This window comes from Lagenorhynchus albirostris, chromosome 20 (genome assembly GCF_949774975.1).
Source record: "Lagenorhynchus albirostris chromosome 20, mLagAlb1.1, whole genome shotgun sequence".
NCBI lineage: Eukaryota > Metazoa > Chordata > Mammalia > Artiodactyla > Delphinidae > Lagenorhynchus > Lagenorhynchus albirostris.
This window is the reverse complement of record NC_083114.1, coordinates 6656864-6677069: the sequence shown is the minus strand read 5'-3', so window position 1 is coordinate 6677069 and position 20206 is coordinate 6656864. Positions and strand designations below refer to the sequence as shown.

Here is a 20206-nt window from a genome sequence, read left to right as displayed (position 1 = left end):
GAAATTCAGAATAGAAGTTTGGGTCAGATATATAAACGTGGAAGTTGAAAGAATACAGATAGTATTTAAAACTGTAAATTACTAAGAGATCACCAAGCCATTAGGTATAGACGGAGTAGTGAAGCCTGAGGACCAAGCCTTCGGGCACTCCTGACAGGACACTAGGGAAGTGAGAAAGCAGCAGAGTGAGGATCAGAAGCTGTTGAGGTTGGGAGAAAACTAGGGGGACAGCGGTGTTCTGGAAGCCAAGCATTTCAAAGAGGAGGGAGCGACTAATTGTGTCCGATGAGTCCAGCATGGCATCTGGGTCTACAAAGTCACACAGCCTCCTGGGACTCTCAGCCCTTATCACAGCTTGAAGAGAGAGAGAGAGAGAGAGAGAGAGAGAGAGAGAGAGAGAGAGAGAGAGAGAGAGAGAGAGAGAGAGAGAGAGAGTGAGTGTGTGTGTGTGTGTGTGTGTGTGTGTGTGTGTGTGCGCGCGCGCGCGTGTGTGCTCTGTTACCTCCCCTTTTTTTACTTTTATTATAAACTAATAGATATCAAGCAGAATAAAATTTTCAGAATAAAATTTCAGGATAAAAATAAACAGTAATAGAGAAAAAAGGAAAATGATTTAATGGGAAGAATCAAAGACCAGTGAGCTGTTGTACCTGTACGTTGGAGTGAAACCGTGGCCTGATGTTGATGTGGCCTCGTAGGTGCCTTGAGATCAAGAATTTGAAATTCTCTTGGCTGTATCTCCGGTGGAAGCTAGTATGAATGTTCCCTTCTTTAACTTAGTTTTCTCATCTGTAAAATGGCTATGGCCACCTTGATCTCATGGAGGTATTTCAAGTAGCATAAGTCAGTTCTTTATAAAACATTGAGTGTTTATATAAATGACATATATATATAAAATCCATTGGCCCATCCCTAAACTGTTCTTTTACTTGGGAGTAGCTCTTTCTGTGTGTGTAACACTCATACTCTTAGGGAAGTCAGTGAGACTGGATTCCAGTGCAGCATCTGCCTGATCTCTGGCTGCCTTTACGGACCGCCCCGCCCGGGATGCCTTCAGTCTCCCGTGGTGGTGTTTGTGCATCTTGAGACTTTGGAGGCCATAGATCTCAGGCTTTCTGCGTATACAGCAGCCTCTCTCCCCTTGGATGCAACCTGTCTCGCCCTTCTTTATGCTCCAGAAACGTGGCTCTAGATTATCTAGTTTTTCATGTATGTGGATTCTCTCTGGTCTCGGTCCATATGAGTAGCAATACACATTTTCTTTATCCTGAGTACTAGTTTTTAGCCTTTTTTTGGTGAAAGAGGTATTTCTTAATTGGCTCATAACTCTTCTTCTCTTTAACTAACAGGCCATCTTCCCATTTATCCCGAGGCCTCTGACAGTGTGTGCCTGGCCTGGAATTACAGAGACGCCCTGGCAGTCATTTGGTCTCACAAGTGTGTGGTGTGTTTCTTCGCCGGTCACACTCACGATGGTGGCTACTCTGAGGATCCTTTTGGTGTGCACCACGTCAACATAGAAGGGGTTATTGAAACGGCTCCAGACAGCCAGGCCTTTGGCACAGTTCATGTCTATCCTGACAAAATGGTGCTGAAAGGGAGGGGCAGAGTTCCAGACAGAATTATGAATTACAAGAAGGAAAAAGCTTTCCATTTTTAGTGTGATTTTATTTGTTTACTTTTATAGAAAGAGACTGACTTGGCTTTGTGGGTTTGTTTCGCCTTCCTCTCCCCACATCCTGAGTCTCATTGTTTAGTATTCTGTTTGCATAACAAATGGCCATAACTGACTTCAGTGTGTGTTAGCTCGTAAGATATTCTGAAATGTCATTTTTGGATAATATATCCCGTGTTGAAAACTGGAAAGGAAATGAATGAAAGTAGCATGAATAAACCAGGGAGGAGACTGAGGTGGGGGGGATACAGTCCTCCAAACATTCTATTTAGCCTTACCTGAGGTTTTTTTACTTTTTACAAGGAGAATGTATTCATTCACTGTATTAGCTATGTAAGTTAAAATTCATAATAAAAAAGAAATAAAATAAGCTCAGGTAAACTTTTTCCGTTTACCCAGTTGTGTGAATGAGCTTTAGACATTTTATGCTCCGAGTACCCATCATATTTGTACTTTTATAGGTTTATACTCCTGTTTTGTAAGCCAAAAGCATCCCTAGTTACTTCACAGGTGAACGAATAGCACCCCCATTCACACAGGTGAATGTGTGGTCTCCCTTGTGAACCTCTTGTGAGTTCAGCCAAATCAGGACCGAGTGCCAATGCAGCTGTGTGCCTGCCAGCATGTCTATTTGGGCCCCCAGCTGGTGCTATAGGAGACTGTCGTAGGTAGATGAATTTACCCTTGACTCCCTTTATAGACAAACGGGGCATGTTTAACTGAGCTGTCATATATTCTAAGACTTATTTGCAGAAACACTTACTCAGTGGCAAATGGGGACTGTTCAAGTGTAGAAAAAGTTTGATTCAGGGCCTGAAAAACAGGAAGACAAAAAACCAGTACTAGTCAACGTAAGCGTGTCTGCTGAGTACCGAAGCATTGTGGGGCTGCAGAGGCGTATCAGTTTCCGCTGGCTGCTGTAACAAATTACCACAAACTTGGTGGCTTAAACAACATATATTTGTTCTCTTACAGTTCTGGAGGTCATAAGTCTGAAATTGTCTTCACTGGGCTGAGATCAAGGTGTTATCAGGGCCATGCTCTCTCGGAGGCAGAATCGGTTTCCTTGCCTTTTCCAGCTTCTAGAGCTGCATCTCTTGCATGTCTTGGCTTATGGCCCCTTCCTCCATCTGCAAAGCTAGCAATGCAGCTTTTTCCAGTCTCTTGCTGCTTTGTTGTCACAATGCCTTTCTCCCCTTCCGTCTGTAGTCAAATATCCCTGTGCCTCCCTCTTATATTGTAATTACATTGAGGGCCCACCCAGATAATCCAGGATAATCTTCCCATCTCAAGATCCTTAATCACATCTGGGAAGTCTTATTTTGTGATGTAAGGTAACATTCAAAGGTTCTGGGGATTAGGACCTGGATACCTTTGAGGGTCATTATTCAGCCACTGACGTGACTATAATGCGCTCCCTGCCTTCACTGACTTTTCCACAAGTGAGAGAGAGAAGCAACCCTGCATACAAATGTATGAAGAAAGGACAGTGGCAACATGGAGGAGGGATTTAATTTTGTTTGAAGGGAATAGGGATGACTTGAAGAAGGAAGAAAAATCATTTAAATAGGTGTGCAGGTGCATTTCATGTAGACAGAACAGCGTAGCGTCATAGGATATGCTGAGTTCAGGAACTGCAAGTAATGCTATGAGGATTCACCAAACAGCGCTGGGGGATGGCAGGCGGTAAAGCGGGAAAGGACAAGCTAGGGCTACGTGGTGAAGAGCCCTGAGTGACGAGCCAGAGTTAGAACTAAACTTGTCAGGCAGTGAGGAACCCTCCGGTGTCTGAGCTGGGGAATATGTGAGGAAATTTGTGTCAGTTCCAGGCAGTGGATAATGAGAGGCTGATATAGGAGAATGACAATGGGGAGAAAAAAGATTGTGAGGGTGGGAGGACAGAGATTTTGACAATAGAACTATTAAACTTACTAATAATACTTAAATTCAATTGAAAAATAGAGTTGAAAAGCAATTTCAGTAATACTGTTCAAAAGGCAGTACTTTACCAAGTTACTGCCTTTTACATGCTTCTGGAGATACGAAAGGAACTGTGTATATTCACAAAATTCATAGTGTTATATGGGAGATGCAAATATGATGAAAGTGTATTTTGAACATTACTTTAAAAAAAATTGAAACATTACAGTCTTTTAAGCACAGAAGCAGGCATTACTTGGAGGATGGGTAGGTCCTATATAGAATTTGGAAATAAATCTGTTTCTTCATGTCTGACTAATAGTTATACTAACGGAGGTATAAAAACCATAAATATACCAGAAAACTGAAATCCTTTATTTGTATTTCACTGACCCTTAAAATAAATTTTACTTTAATTGCTTTAATATCAACTAGATTTTTTTTCCTTTACCCTCTAAATCTTGATAGAGAATTTCTGACTATCCAGTGGCCATTATGTAAAACAAAAAACATGCCTATCTTCTTTAACAAATATTTATAAAATACTTAATATCGTATTAAAGGCTATAAAAATAGGCAAACTACCAGACTCATTTTCACTCTACTAATACTTTTTGAGTCAAATATTTCCTAAATCTCATGAAACTGTCTCCACTATGGAGTTTGATGCTAGCATATGTAAAAGAGTTGCCGTCCAGATGCTCTAAGACAGCACTGACCAACAGAAATATAATGTGAGCCACATAAGTAATTTGAAATATTTTAGCAGTCACATTTTAAAAAGTAAATAGAAATAGATAAAATTAATTTTAATTATGTATTTTATTTACCCCAATACATCTAACATATTATTTTAACATGTAATCAATATAAAAATATTTTACATTCTTTTTTATACTAAGTCTGTAAAATCTAGTGTATATTTTATACTTATAATCCATCCATTTGGACACTAAATTTTCATTGGAAATACTTGGTCCGTATTTAGATATAAAATTTGCAGCTGAAGAAATAGATTCATATATCCAAGTTGTTCCAAACATACTTAAAACAAGTGTTCCAAACACACTTATAAGTTTTCTCATAACTGAATTGATGTTTTTAAATAAAAATGAAAAAATTCAAACTTCTTCAGTGTACATTTCAAGCGCTCAATACAACATGCAGCTAGTGGCCACCAGACTGCACAGCTCTGAAATGGTCTTCTCTACAGGGCTACTTTTGACATTAAAAATATGTGTCTAGATTTTGGTCTTATTTTTCATTTAAAATGTAATTAATATTCTCTCTCTCCTTCTTTTTGGTCCCACATTCCTTTATTCTAGCTAACTTTCTTTCCAAGACATGCTTGTTCACTTGGTTCATCTGGAGTCCTCATTTAATTCACAGCACTGTACCAGTTCAGTATACTGAGGTTAGTTCAGGGGTACAGCCCTCTCCTGAACTCTTTCTATCATTATCCAAACCCTGCTTCCCTCTGTGTTATCAGGTGCAGCCCTTTGTCAGCTCTTTATATTTTGAATGCTCTCATATTATCTCGGTTATAAACCTTGCAACTATATAAATAAGTAGGAGGTCTGGTAGTAACCCTATTTTATAGATAAAGAATTATACATGGGAGGTTTACACATTTGCCCAAGTCACATGGATAGTAACGTAGCTGAGTTAGAATTCATATTTCTGAACTTTTGTGTTTTGCCTTTTCCACTACACTGTGACACAACAGAATGTCAGACTCCTTCTCTTACTAGTCCCTTCCAGTCCTGTGTTGTAGGCAGCCTAACTTAGGATTTTGTAAAAAAATCATCTCTAGTATTAAATTACCTGAAATAAATTCCTAGGAAACTGGCATGTTACAATCATGTTTACAAAAAATTGTAAACTCTCATTTTAAGAACAGGATTCTTCATTTAAATTACTGTCTTGCAGTGAGTTGGCCAGGAGGACCGCATCTCCTTGTTTATATATACATAGACCCATGAGATAAATGGGAAAAGAGCAACTATGATAGCAATAGCCAACTGAATTCTTCCACCAACTGGATTCCTATAAAGACACACAAAAATTATTATAAATAACAATCCAATAAAAATTATGAATTGCTTTGGTAACGAATATGAAGATTGATTTTACTAAAACACATCATTACATTTTTGTACGGTCTTTTTAATTTTTTAAATTGAAATATAATTCTTATTTCTGCATTTATAATTCTGCATTTCAGTGACCTCAGTTGAAGGTCACTGATAAAGCAATGTTAAAATGGATCTTTACATAATGATTTTTGTGTCCTGTTTAAGAAAACTTTTCTTCCCCAAGGTCTTAAGGATACTAGATTATCTTCTCTAAAAGTTTTATTGTTTTGCTTTTCACATTAGATCTATAATCCACCTAGAACTGATTTTTATGAAAGTTTTAAGGTGTAGGGGTTGTTTCACTTTTTTCCATATGGATATTCAATTGCTCCAGCACTATTTATTGAAAAGATTGCCTTCCTTTGCTACCCTGGAGTGCCACCATTGTTCTAAGTAAAGGCCATATACATACATACATACATACATATATATATATATATGGATCTGTTTCTAGATTCTGTTGTTTCATTCATTTATTTTTCCAGTATGGGTTTATCTTATACTGCCATAGGATAATTATTTAGGTGTTCTTTATTTTAATATTGAGGTCTTTAATTTCTCCCATAATATTTTATAGTTTTGTATGCAGAGATTTTGCACATCTCTGCTAGATTTATTCCTGGGGAGTTGATTTTTTGATGCTATAAATGATAACTTTTTGTTTTTATCATTTTCTGTTACTTGCTGATAAGAATAGTTGATTTTAGTATATTGACCTAGTATCCAGCCATCATGCTAAACTCACTTTATATTTATTTTCTTGTTTCTTTGGGCTTAATATACTGTTCTTTTACTAACTTCTTGAACTGGAGAGTTCCTAACTTCTTCGAAGCTTACCTCATTGACTTTCAGCCTGCCTAGTTTTTGTTTTGTTTTGTTTTGTTTTAATATATGTATTTAATGCTATAATATATGTATATGTATATTAAATATACATATTTAATATATGTATATAATGCTAAGCATGCGTTTTACCCACATCCCACAAATTTTAATATGTAGTCGTCTCCTTATCATTCAGTTCAAAATATTTTCTAATTTTCATTGTGATGTGTTCCAAATGTTATTTGGAAATACATTTCCTAATTTCCAAACATACAGTGGTTGTCTGATTATTATTTTTGTTAATGATTTCTAGCTTAGTTGCACTGTGGTCAAAGAACGTACTCTATAAGATTTCAGTTCTTTGAAATTTGTTGGAACTTATTTCATGGCTCAACATAAAGTCTTTTTGCAAATATTCAACGTTTACTTGAAAAAAAAAGTGGATTCTGCCATTCTTGGTGCTGGTATTCTATATATGTCCTTTAGGTCAAGTTTCTTATTGTGTAGCTCACATTTTCTATATCTTTATTGATTTTTTAAATCTTCTTGTTCTGTTAGTAACTGAAAGAAGTGTATTAAAGTCTCCCAAAATGATTGTCAATTTTTTAGTTTTTCTTTTTCGTTCTGTCCATTTTTATTTTATCTATTTTGAGGCTATGTTATTAGTTATGTATGCTTTTTAATAAGTGGTGTTGAGATCAGCAGAGAGCCAAAAAGGAAAAAGATAATATTGGATCCGTTCTTTTTGCTGTTACACTAGGATAAACTCTAAATCGGTCAAAGATTTAAATGTAAAAATGAAACCATACATGTATTAGAAGAAAACTTAGGTAAGTTACTTACAACCTGAGAGGAAGGAAAGTTTACCTAACTATGACTCCAGATCCAGAAGCAATAAGGGAATGGACCGATAAATTTGGTCACATTAAAAAAAATTTTTTTTTTCATGGCAAAGTGTACTTTGCATAAGCAAAGTAAAAGGACAATAAGAAACTGCAAAATAAATTTTTCAGATTATATCACAGACAGAGGGTTAATAGCCCTAGTATGTAAAGAGCTTCTAAAAGTAGAGAAGACCAACAACCTTAGAAATTGGTTAAACCTATACTCTCAGAGATGAACCAATATTTATAGAAAAAAAATGCAAATGGCTCTTAATCATATGAAAATATGCTTACCTTTGCTCCTAATAAGAGAAATACAAATGAAAACTACCCATTTCTCAACTATCCAATTAGTAAAAATTCAAAAATTTGACAATACACTTTGTTGGCACTATTTTGAATCACAAAAGATTGGATACAACCTGAACAGTAGAGGACTGGATGAATATACTGTGGACCTATCAGCAGAATAAGGAAAGTCTTTATATACCACAGGGTGATCTCCAGGATGTAGTAAGGGGAAATCAAGAATACAGTTGTGTATAATATGCTACCACTTAGCTAAGACAAGCAGGAATACCAATGAATGTACGTATTTGCTCCATTAAGAAACCATGGAAGGGGGCTTCCCTGGTGGTGCAGTGGTTGAGAGTCCGCCTGCCGATGCAGGGGACGCGGGTTCGTGCCCCGGTCCGGGAGGATCCTGCATGCCGCGGAGCGGCTGGGCCCGTGAGCCATGGCCTCTGAGCCTGTGCGTCCAGAGCCTGTGCTCCGCAACGGGAGAGGCCACAACAGTGAGAGGCCCGTGTACCGCAAAAAAAAAATAGAAACCATGGAAGGATGAACCATAAAGTTGAAAAAAGTTTCACCTATAGAGAAAGGGAGGACATAGGGTTGGGAGATAGAGAAGTTAGAGTTCTTTGAAGGTACTCTGTCTTGTAGATTTGACTTTGGAACCACGTAGATGTTTTATATAATTATAAAACAAAATTAATATATTTTTAATAAAGTATCCCTAGAAATTGAAAGTAAAATGAAATAAATGAACTTAACTGTCTATTCACTTGGTGGGATTAGCACACAGTTACTATTCCAAGTAATTTGAATGTACATCCTTTAGAGAGATGTTCCCTAGAAACAGCAACACAGAATACCTATTTTCAGTAATTATATTGTTATTCTGAGATTGTGTTTGTATTGTGGGATGAGTCAGATGAGTTATGTTGAGGTCACTGAGACTAGAGATTTTTTGACATGATTAAAAGTAAATACAGATTTAAGATTGCTGATAAGGTCAGATGAAAACTTGTGTTCCTGAATTTGAATTCTAGGATCGATATGAACTCATAAGGGATTTTATCTTTAACTATATACGTAAAAAAAAAAATATATATATATATATATCTTTATATATGTAATACACACACATATACATGTGTGTATATATATATATTTATGACACACATACATATATATACATACCTATGCACACATAACGTGAATTTTCCTAGTTCTGCCCACTAAAAGAACCCAACTCAACCCAGTAGCAGTGAGCACCACTTGTGCCCAGAATGTGACCTCTAAATACCATTATTACCTACTGAAAGTAATGAGGGCTTTTTGGAAAAATGGTTGATTCCAGGTCTGGGGCATAAAATGTATAATCTTAGCTTGGAACATTTTGTCATACCAGAAAGCAAGGAAGCAATCAACGTGTACTAGGGTCGTGTCAAACAGAGTTCTGGTGCCAACCTGCATAAGTGCCCCTGGTCAAAGATGAGACAGTTTCAGCAACTGCCATGGACTGAGAAACATCAAATATCTTGAAATCCATGACTTTATAATGGTATTATTAAATAAACAAAACTATTGGTCACTTTTGGAAGGTGCCCAGGCAAGAAAAACTCATTATTCTGAAAACTGGTGAATTAAGAGAGTCAACTCCTTTTCCTCTTATGATCTGTGTCTGAGTAGTCCAAGAATTGATAAGTGGAAGTTTTCCAGATAATAATCAAGGAATGGTATACTTAGATTATGACCATTTTGCAACTCAAATGAATTAGTGGATTTAGGCAGTGATCATCAAAGATTTTATATTAACATTAAAGAGAAACAGCTAGGTGTTATGCACATTATGATGGAAGTACATACCACCACCCATGAAGTGGTCTTGCTTAGTGATGATGATGGTAAGAAGAAGAAGAAGGAGAAGGAGGAGAAGAAGACGACGACCAGAATCTGGCCAAGTTTCTAGATCTTACCACCAATTTATAGGAAACATGAAGCACAGAGGAACAAGCATTTATAATACAATTGTGAAAATATAAACATTGGCTGGAAAACTCATAATACTGAGGAATTACTGTTTTACTTTTTGTGTGTGATGATGGTAGAGTGGTTATTTTTTAAGTGCTTATCTTTTAGAGATACATACTGAAATATATAAAACATAAAACAACATGTTGTTTGAGATTTATTTCAGAATAATTAGGACAGTGATAGATGATACAAGATTGGATATATAATGATAGTTGTTGGAGCTGGGTGATGAGTACATCTGATTCATTATATTAGTCTCTGCTTTTGAATGTGTTTGAATATTTCAAAATAAAAAATTAAAGCAGAATTTTTTTTAATTGCCAAAAAGTCCTCCTTTTTTCTAATGCTGACCTTAAAATCTACTTTTTAAAATTAAACTATCTATACTGGCTTCCGTTTTATTGGTGCTTGTATAGTATGTTTTTTCTATCTTTTGACTTTCAGTGTTTCTGTTTCTGTATATTTGTGTTCTCTTTTGTAAGCAGTGTTTAGTTTTTAATCTTTTATCCATTTTGAAAATCTTTATTGGAATATTTGGAACAATTACATTTAATGTAGTTTCTCATATATTTGAGTTTAATTCTCTGTCTTAACATCTGCTTCTTATTTTCCCCATCTGTTCTTTTTCTCTTCTCCTTTCCTGCCTTCTGTACTCCTTTTCTTTCAGTGGTTACCCTAAGGATTACCACATGAATCCTTGACTTATCAAAATCTAATATAAATTGATACTTTTACCCTTCCCAGATAATTCAAGGACCTTAGAGCACTTTAGCCCCATTTATACCCTTCCAGCTTATATGCGACGGTTGTCATGTATTTTTTTTTCTATTATTGTTTTATAAAGTTAATATTCACTTACATGTACCCACAGTTTTATATTTTGTTTGCTATTCACTTTTCCCTAAATATCCAAGGATCCTTTTCAGATCACTTTCCTTCTCTCTGGAGAATAGACTGGCAACTACCTGTGATGACACAGGAAACTGTGGTATTCATAAAAGTATGAATGATCATGAAACACTGAACCAACTCTTGTTAGCTTCCCTTGCGAAAAGGAAAGATTTCTCTCAAAAGATTCCTGTTTCCAGTTGTGTCAATATTCTCACTTACCTACTTGATCTGACCAACCTTAAACGCGTCTGATTTTAACAGTTGAGTTGAAAACTTACTTTGATGAGCTGTGGCACAGGCTCAGCCATGCTGTGATAATCACCAGACCAAAGAGCTCCCTATAAAATAGCATAGATTTCATATTTTGAAGTGGCTGCGAAGTGTCATTTTCTCCCTGACACTTGATTCTGCTGTCTGATGACTTCCTCCAAGATATATAGCATGTACAAAATATTTTCACGTCTAACCATGACTCATAAATTACTTTTTTCAGACCTTTTAAAGCCCTATATGAAAATAAATTTCATCTTATGAGGCAGATAAGAACTTCATGACTGTTCCCCAATTTATAGGTGAACAGAGAAATAACAACAAAAAACAAACAAAAACATATATAAATCACTTACTTCATGTCACGGGGAGGAATACCACAACCAAGAAGACAATCCCAGATTTGATCAGGCACTCTTTTCACATTGTGTTAGAGGGGTCACTGTTAGGCAGGTTGAGCTCAAATCAGTAATTTAAGCACAGATTGCAGGAGACTGGGTCACGTCTTAGTGGAGTGGAATGACTTGTAGTGTGAGTCTAATGATTTTGGGGTGGGTATATGCTTCTAGAAATATGTGTTAAAAGGTTGTATCTTTTACATAGCGTAGAAAATAATAGTATTTGGCCAAATACCACCACTTGGATTTCACTGTGCCTCATGGGCTTCAGGTTGGTGGAGGTGATTGAAACCATTTGGTCCACATTCCCATCAACTGACCCAACCTGATGTAGTTTTCCAAAGATTAGGGCCTATAATGTAGCAGCACCTCACCAGTGGGACTTAAGCTACAGGTCTCTCAATTTTGGTGTTGGCAGATGTTACCAGTGGGATAGAAAGGAAAGGAGGGGGGCTATTCGTGAGACCAGGGAGTCAAGGGTGGGAGGAAGCAAAGGAGGAGGTGATAAGACAAGAGCCAATGGTGGTGACAAAAGGAGGAGAGGACATGAGATATATAAGGGCAAGGCTGGCAGAGGCTGACCTCTGATGGGGCTGATCACACGTGTAAATGAGATTCTGGCTTGAACCAGGACTGAATCCAAAGGCTGATGGAGTTTTCACCTCATTAGACTGGACTGAATGTTACTGTACGCGATCCTTGCTCGTTACAAGGGGGTCAGGGTCCAACTGCCCGACGATAATATAATGCAACGTGTAGCAGTGATCACAGGTTTGGTAGGCAGTGCTGGCTTTGAATGCTGGCTCTATCCTTTCCTCAGTTTCTTCAGCTTATAAAGGAGATAATATCTTCCCTGCTCCTTATGGTGTTGGGGGAATTAAATCATCGTCATGCACAGATAAGGTGTCGTAAAGGAACAGATTTCTCAGTTCTTCCCCACCCCTTCCAAAGAGCAAAAAATCACTGCTCACCTGCCTTCTTCCTCATGCAAGATGTTCTGTTTTGTATGAAGCAAGAGGTTGTACGCCAAGCCAACAGCCCACACGATACAGAAGAATATGTGTATTGCAGAGACACTCTTCCAAATAAAGTTACCTAAAAACAGATATCCTGGTGCTGTTAATCGTGGAATCACATCCCAGAGAAAAATGGTCTCTTTGTATTGTTTTGCCATAATCTGCCTTCAAGTAAAGCATTCAGAAAAGGCTGGCGTTTTTTTGTTTCAATTTGCCCTCAAATCAAAAGGTTAAAACAGAGGTTAAAACAGTATTTATAAACTTAAGTGGACATTTATTATTTTGATTGTCCAGCATCTCCCCTTCCTATGATGACGACCCTTATTTTTTCTGGGGATCCACCCTTCCCACACTCCTGGTCTATGTGTCCCAGACAACTGGACCTTAGTGAGGTCAATCAATGTATTCCATCCCCTCAGTGACAGTGATTTGTCTCAGGATGAACAGATAACGAATCAGGGCCAACAACTCCATTCTGAGCTTTTGTGGAGCTATCAGGGAAGTGGCTTCTAGATTCTGTTGGACCCAGCATGGTGAAGCTGTGACCTTTGTGTGGCAGGGCTACCACGTGGAGCCCAGGGCTGAAGTGCAGTAGATGTGGAACTAAGACTGCAGACAAATTTAAGTTCTGAGCTGCCACCAGTGCCTGAAGCCAGCACCATCCCAGCCTTTTCAGTAAAGGATCCCAGTACATCTCCCTTCATCTTATAGGCCATTTGAGTTGTTTGTTCCTTGCTTGCAACCAATGGAGTCCTAACTGATACACCTTGAAGATGTAAACAGAGATCTAGGGGCCTTGTACAAGGAGCCCGAGCATCTGGGGGATGGGAGTTTTCCCCACCCAGGTGGGAATCATTAGTCTTTATTCTAAGGCCCTGAGAATTTTCAAGCCCCACTAGTAGAAGCTGATTTAAAGAAAGTGACAAATAACCTGCCGGACTAACATTCCCCATTAATAAGAGAATGTTAGTAAACAATGTAAAAAAAATTTTTTTTCTGCTCTAAGACACTGTTTCATAGAATGAAACTGTCTAACTAAGGTTTACTGAGTTTTTAGGGCCATAAAAGGTGAAGCAGCTACATTTTGCCCCTAACTGAGGTAGGTGGCCTGTGGGCAATACAAACCGCTATTTTAAGTGAATTTTTTATGTGTATACTCACCTGGGATATACATGTAAGGAATCCAAGGAGCAGGTTACAAAACAAACATATGATAAAGCCTCTGTGTTAGAGCCATTCACTGACTCAACAAACATTAGGTACCTGCCATATTCCTGGCCATGTTTAAGCTAGACTTGGGCAAAGATGGGTTAGACATGATCCTTTCAAGGGGCTTACAGCCTAGATGGAGGAAACATATATAAAAGTGTGCAAGAAATTGCTGGAGTTACTGTGATGGTACATAAGGAGATTAGAGAGAGCAACATGTATCAGCGAAAAATCTAAAGATTTGTTATAGACATTATAGACAGTTTCTCTACAAAAGTAGCAGTTCAGATCCATAGGTGTTAAATGAATTCAAAATCAGAAAATGACTAATGGGAGTGGTACTGGGAGAAGAACTGTATAGAGTAAATGCATAATAGACAATGATGCACCACTAAGTATGGAGACAAGGTTAGCAGTTTGATTGTTGCCCATCTTCCATTAGCTTGGTGGCTTAAGAAGTCAACGCGGTGACTGAAGCCCTTCTCTCTCAGGGGCTAAACGGCATAACTGCTGTACCGCATCAGTATGAGATCCTGGGTTCCAAATTGATAAAGACTGTCTTAGTATGGCACGGCCTTATCAAGTTTTCCTGAAGATGGGTGAGGACGATCTAGATTGGAATTCGCCTCCTCTTATGATCAGAAGGGAGAAGAGAGACGTGGAGAGCTCCAGTTTTCTCCTGGGCGTTGGCAGATAGACTGTCGTCGTTGAAAGGAAATCAGATTTGCTGTATCTCCATTCAGAATCCAAGGTTCATACCTGTGACAAGAGGGTTAAGTCCAACAAGCAGGGTCAGACCGGCAGGAACTGTATACACAACCTGTTAGCAGAAAAAGAGGAAATTATATGGGTTAAGAAGGATGCCCAAAAAGAGAAAAAAAAAAAAAGAAAAAAAAAAAAAGAAAGAAGGATGCCCAGTATAGGAGGTGTTCAGAGATGTGTAGGGAGTAAAGAAAGATGACAGCAGTGGTCACCACACTCCGTGACTTACCTCTAGCTTTCAGTAGCAGCTGAGGAAGTGGTGACCTCTGCCTTATGGCATTTACCGTGTCAGGCTGTAATTCTATCTGCCTTCCTCCTAGACTGTAGGCTATTCCAGGAAAGACTTCTCCATCTTCAAGCTCTAGCATTGAGCAGAGTTTTGGTCTCAAGACACAGTGACCTCCTAATCTCTCCCAAGCAACATCCATGCCTAAATGGCCTTTCCCTACTTTTCAAAAAATGCTCTTAGAAAAGCAGGGCAGGGGCAGCCATAATTAGCCACACGGCCCTGCTGGGTCTGGCTCCATGGACCATCCAGCTCCATATTCCATCTCTGCGAGTGAGACCACATAAAGGTTATGACAGTGTACAGATCAGATGTGCCCAGTAAGATCAGGCCCTTCATTTTGGAAACTGTTGTAAGTTGGTTTGGAGTTGGGAAGGCTGGCCCTGAAGAGGCCCTGTTTTCAAGCCTCGTTCACGGCAAGCAGGCAGATTCTGGAAAAACCTATTGCTTGTGTGGTGTGGGCAGAGGGCAAGTAGGGGGTAGGAGGCTTATAAGAAGCGTGGGGCCTCCCCAGAGATGTAGCTGCTTAACATCAACTGTGATGCTTAGTTAGAAACCTTTAGTTTATAAGGAAGTTGTCAGAGCTGAACATTTTAAGTGATTTGCTGTCACTATGAAAACATGTCTGTCTCGACCCTGGGGAGAGAAAGCATCTGGATTACAGACCATGTTCATCCTTCCTACTCCATCCCAAATGATGACTAGAATATCAGCCAGTATCAGCATTTGCAAGGACAGTCACGCTGCCGAGGGTTAGACCAAACTTTAGTGTGCATATGAATTACCTGAAGATCTTACTAAAATGCAGATCTGATCCCAGAGGTCTGGGGTAGGGCCCTAGATTCTGCTTTTCTAACAAGCACCCAGGGGATACTGGGGCTGTTGTTCCAAGGGCCACTTTTAGAGCAGTAAGGGGTTAGTTTCCCCCTAGTGAAGAACTACATGACTTAGCTACTGAGGGAGAGAGAAACAGAGACATCGAGACAGACAGACAGAAGTTAAACACACACACACATCATGCAGTATTTAATTGTGCTCTCCATAAGAAATGTTTGGCAGAGATTTTTAAATGTGCATTCAAATGTATCAGATATCTGTGATTAATAGATTAAGGGGCCTGAGCACTTATGTATGAGTGCTCACCAAGCAGAATGGATCCCAGACCATAAGCCATATTAGGGGCTTCTTGGGAAACATTTCCTCCCTGATGAAAGGGAGAAAAGCACAGGAGGAAAACTGGTTTTGCCTCCTGCCTTGTTTCTTCCTACTTGGGATGCTCTTGTCTGGGCATGAGATGTTTGGAGCTGCAGCAGCCATTCTGTAAACATGAGAGGATTTATCACCTACCCATTGAGGATTGGCAGAGAAGCAAGACAGAAAGCCCAGGTCCTTGATGACACTGTTGACCATTAAGCACCTGCCTCTAGACTTCTTATGAGATGGTCTGTATTTTTATAACCTGATGCTAGTCAGATTTTCTATTATTTGCTCCTGTATGCATCCTGATACAAGTATCCTCCATAAGCAAGATGTGGTAGGGAACATGGAAATCAGTCAGGTACAGTACAGCCCCCAATGCCCGGTAACATATAATTGATTCATCTGTGCCTTTATTGTTTTATTCACTCAAGAATCAGTATGGGAAGAACTGCCATAGAAAGGTTCTATGCTAGGTTGCCTAAGGACCAGCAAGAAGAGGGAACTGGCCTCTGACCCCTGGGAGCTGGCATATACAGAGCCAACTCTAATGCAAAGCAGAATGAGTTAGTGGTACAGTAAAGGTTCAAAGGAAGGATGGTTGGAACTTATGGGAAAGAGGCAGAGAGATTTTGCAGGTGAGATAGCATTTGAGATAGACCTGGAAGCTTGAGTAGAGTCTGACATACAGGAATTCTTAGGGCAAGGCAAGAAGTGGACTGGGCTTCCCAGACCAAGTTGGGAAGGTGGGTTAGGGCCGTATTGTGGTGGGCCTGGAATGCCAAGTTGGGAGTTTCAACTTAGACATTTTGGGAAATGACAAAAGTTTTTGAAGCAGGAAGCAATATATGGGGAGTATTATAGGAATGGAAGATATTAGAGGCAGCTCGAAGAGTTAGGAAGGACCCACAAGGGTCCATGTGGGAGGAATGGGGCTAAACTGGGGGTGAGGGAGGATGTCTTTGGGGGCCTGGTGTTTATTATTATTCATATTACATCATCCAAGCATGAGGTGAAGGGTAAAAAGTGCCGATACCGTACAGATAAGCAATTAGACCTACACTGTTTTTTGTTGAATTGCTTTGTTCTTTGTTTTCTGAGGGGATCTCAAAGACAGTGGTAAGAAACAGAGACGTTAGAGATGGCTGAGGTTTTGAGCAAGGATGACTCAGAATGACTGCTGATAACAGAAATGGTGAGTCAGAAGGAAGAGTGGGCATTGGAGGGAAAGATGCTGGGTAGGACCTTGTGTGTATCTGAGGAGCCACTGTAACGTACAGGTGGACAGATGTAGCAGTCGTTCGGAACTTCGGCATTAAGCTGGATATTTGGAACTGCAGGAGAAATAGCATTTGGAACTAAGGACATGGATCATAGTGCTGAGGAAGAGTCGGGGCATGTGAATCTGGAGAGTAAGAATATCAGAATGTGGTTATATTTATAACCATATATATATAATATATATTACATTATATATAATTCCAAATGCTTTCACTTGTTGTTACTCTATACACAGTCAACATTATTCCAAAGCCTAAAATCATCTCATCAGTGATATTGTACAGTATTGTATATCTGTATTGAAAGAACCGAAATTTAGATTTCCAAAAATGTGTGGAATGAACTCCCCCTCCTCTAAATGATTCAATCAGAGCATTGGTTCAATGTATACTGTAGGTTTTATGGGCTTTAATTACTTTTTATGAATGTAACTCACTGAATTAGCAGAACCACATACCTCAAGCCTGCCATTTTCTCGTCAAATGTTTGTTGGAGTTTCTGGATAGAAATTCATGAGGATTGGTTCACTTAACCTTGAGAGGTCTGTTCTGTGTCTTCAGAAAAGTGTCCTCAGTTGGCCCATTTTATTCAAAGGGAATACTGCTGAAAGGCACCTCTATATCTGGAAAATTCTGACTTCTCAATCTGATCCTTCTCCTAATATTTTAGGAAAAAGCACTTACTAAGGATTTGATTTCTAAGTTTTTAAGTAGACGAAGCAGGGAGGAAATAGATAAACCTGCGTGTTTCACGCAGCCCCACAATTCTTTCAGGTGTGGGAAGGCAGCTCCTACTCACCATCCACACTTCTGCATCTGGATCATTTACCTGGAATGCCAAAACGTCAGCATTAGCGACATGCTGTCATGTTCCATTCCAGCATTTGGTCTGCTCTTTATTCATTTCAGTCATTTTCTAAACGCTGCAGTAGGGACCGAGAATACAAGGAGGAGTATGACATAGTGTGTAGCCGATGGTGACGGGGAAGGGGCTTCTGGCTGAACCCAGCACCTGGTTTGAACACACAGCCACACCTACCTATTTGTAAAGAAGGGCACAGGGGGTCCGCAAAGGGCGAGCCAAGCCCAGAATGGGTATCTTAAGCGCCCTCCAGTCTTAAGGAATGAGGAAAGCTATCACAAAGGGGCCCCAAAGCAGGCTTGGAAGGATAATTAGCTGCAAAGGGTTTTGCTCTGCTTCCTCTCCTAGGCCGTGAGTTCAGCCTCGCCCCCAGGCTGCCTTTTTAGAAAGGTGCCAGGGCCGCTTCTGCTCAGGTCCCTGCAAAGGGACACGCGCCGAACCAGTTCCTTCCAGCATGTGAGCAAACGCGACCATATGATCACACCTGTCTCAGCTGGAGCCGGAGTGTGGGTTCCGGGATCACCAACCCTGACTCCAGCCCTCCCCGTACAGGGCCGGCTCCTGCGACCCCGCCGGCCGCTCGGCCTACACCGCACGGGGCCTGGGGCGGAGCTCGGAGCCCGGGGTCCCGCCGCCCGCCGCCCGGCCCGGGGCGCTGACCTGCACGAAGGCCGCCAGCGCGAAGAAGGCGCCCATGAGCCAGTTGCAGGCGCGCCACAGACCCGGCGCCCCGCGCCCGGCCGCAGGCGCCATTGTCGGGCGGCGCGGTCCACGCCGCGGCCCCTCCTTCCGCCCGGCCCGATCCCCGGAAGGCCCTCGGTCGTCCGGTCCCGGGGCCACTGGCCGGCGCGCGCCCGGGTGGGAGGGGCGCCGGTCGGGCCTTCCTGTGGGCCCGCATTCGCTCCTCGTCAAACGTAGAGAGGCGTAGGTATCTGCCCATTTCTCAGACTCGGAGAGTGAGTGACAGAGCGCCGGGGAGGCTGGTTCAGCGTCGCACAGCTCGTCCTTGGGGGCAGGAAGTCGCATTTGAACCCAAAAAGGTGCAACTCCAATGCCAGTTTTCACTAAAGCTGCCTTCTTCACATTTAAAAAGAATTAGAGGAAATTAAAGGGGAGGGAAGGAGGGAGGAAAGAAGGAAAGAGAAAAATAGAGGCGTGTGTGTGTGTGTGTGTGTATGCGTGTGTATGCGTACGCGCTTTCTGGTAAGTGTTTATGCATTTCTTTCCAAAGCTCAGAAACTTTCAAAGCCCTGTAAGCATTATGGTAATCTCTTAGAGTGACGACAGTTACATTAGCATCTCATACAGCTCACAGCTTTTCTTAAGACAGCCTAGTTTATCTTCATGGGCTTTTATTATCAGAGGTATTTACATATTATACATATTTACAATTCTTTCCCACCACCAAAACCAACAAATTCTCCACACGCGTTGCTCATGAATTTCTTATGAACCAAAGACACTTGAAATATTCACTTTTCTCTCCTCACTTGTTTTATGGTCTTTTTCTGTTTTGTAATTTACCCTTCTGATTACTTCTTCCCGGGGCTCATTTACACATCCATAGGCCTCATCATTTTTGCTGTTCTAAAGAGTCTTTATCATTTCAAATCATGAGCCTGTTCTCCTGTGCTCCACTCCTTTTCGCTAAATCTCCTAAAACTCTTTAGGAATTTTTTTTTTTTTCTTTCTCTGTTTCATTCCTTTCAAATAATGCTTATTTCAAGAACATTGTCTGCCGGATGCCCGGCCCGTGCTTGGTGCAGGGACCATGAAAGGGACTTGCTGTACGCTCTCCGGGATAGTTTGGAAATGGGGTCTTTAAAGAGATAATTAAGTTAAAATGGGGTCATATGGGTGGGCCCTTATCCAATATGACTGGTGTCCGAGAAGAGATTTACACACAGACGTATACAGAGGAAAGACCACGTGAGGACACAGCGAGAAGACCACCGTCTGCAAGCCAAGGAGAGAGGCCTCAGGAGACACCAACCCTGCTGACGCCCTGATCTTGCCCTCCCATCCTCCAGAATTATGGTCAGAAAATAGGTGTTTGTTGCTTCAGTCCCCCAGTCTGTGGTACTTTGTTATGGCAGTCCTAGCAAAGTAATACAGGAAGTGATCATTGCCAACCAAACGGAGGTGTGGGTGGCAAGGAGAGAGTGGTATGAAAATGCTTTGTAAACTTGTGTGCTGTGCAACTCCCCTGCAGTTTATATTTTTCAGTGTTGTCTGGGGCATTCATGGTCACTGTGTGGACATGTGTTGTTTTTGCTG

At 40.4% G+C, this 20206-nt stretch overlaps 2 protein-coding genes across 8 annotated transcripts in view; one reads left to right on the top strand and one right to left on the bottom strand.

The window, feature by feature from the left end:
- ADPRM (ADP-ribose/CDP-alcohol diphosphatase, manganese dependent) overlaps nt 1-20206 on the top strand; it is a 69118-nt gene that overhangs the window by 10189 nt on the left and 38723 nt on the right. The window contains exon 4 of one of the 4 annotated variants that reach the window (XM_060135701.1): nt 1350-4020. The exons of 2 other annotated variants lie outside the window; for them this stretch is intronic. In XM_060135701.1, the coding sequence (XP_059991684.1) occupies nt 1350-1660 (311 nt within the window). In that variant the 3' untranslated portion in view covers nt 1661-4020. Of the gene's footprint in view, nt 1-1349; nt 4021-20206 lie in introns of those variants that run through there. One more of the 4 variants, XM_060135702.1, reaches the window with a different exon arrangement.
- On the bottom strand, nt 1659-18955 carry TMEM220 (transmembrane protein 220). Of its 4 annotated transcripts, none has more exons than XM_060135709.1 (6): nt 18590-18812; nt 17867-17896; nt 14302-14362; nt 12289-12412; nt 2439-2488; nt 1659-1859 (listed from the first exon to the last, which is right to left on the bottom strand). In XM_060135709.1, exons 1-5 carry the CDS (start codon nt 18680-18682, stop codon nt 2482-2484), a joined length of 315 nt encoding a protein of 104 aa, XP_059991692.1. In that variant the 5' UTR covers nt 18683-18812; the 3' UTR covers nt 1659-1859; nt 2439-2481. The 4 variants fall into 4 exon arrangements, 3 of the variants coding, with proteins under 3 accessions (XP_059991692.1, XP_059991689.1, XP_059991691.1); XM_060135706.1 differs by lacking the exons at nt 1659-1859; nt 2439-2488 and adding exons at nt 3950-5641; nt 10928-10987 and having other exon boundaries at nt 18590-18955; XR_009537785.1 differs by lacking the exons at nt 1659-1859; nt 2439-2488 and adding exons at nt 5627-5641; nt 11276-11361.

Excerpts from the sequence above, each read along its gene's own strand:
- TMEM220 (XM_060135706.1), bottom strand. The coding sequence starts at position 18,955 with ATGCGACTTCCTGCCCCCAAGGACGAGCTGTGCGACGCTGAACCAGCC. Across the intron at positions 12,413-14,301 it reads ACTTAACCCTCTTGTCACAG|GTAACTTTATTTGGAAGAGT; the intron begins GTATGAACCTTG and ends ATCTGTTTTTAG. Across the intron at positions 10,988-12,288 it reads TTGCATGAGGAAGAAGGCAG|GGAGCTCTTTGGTCTGGTGA; the intron begins GTGAGCAGTGAT and ends GCTATTTTATAG.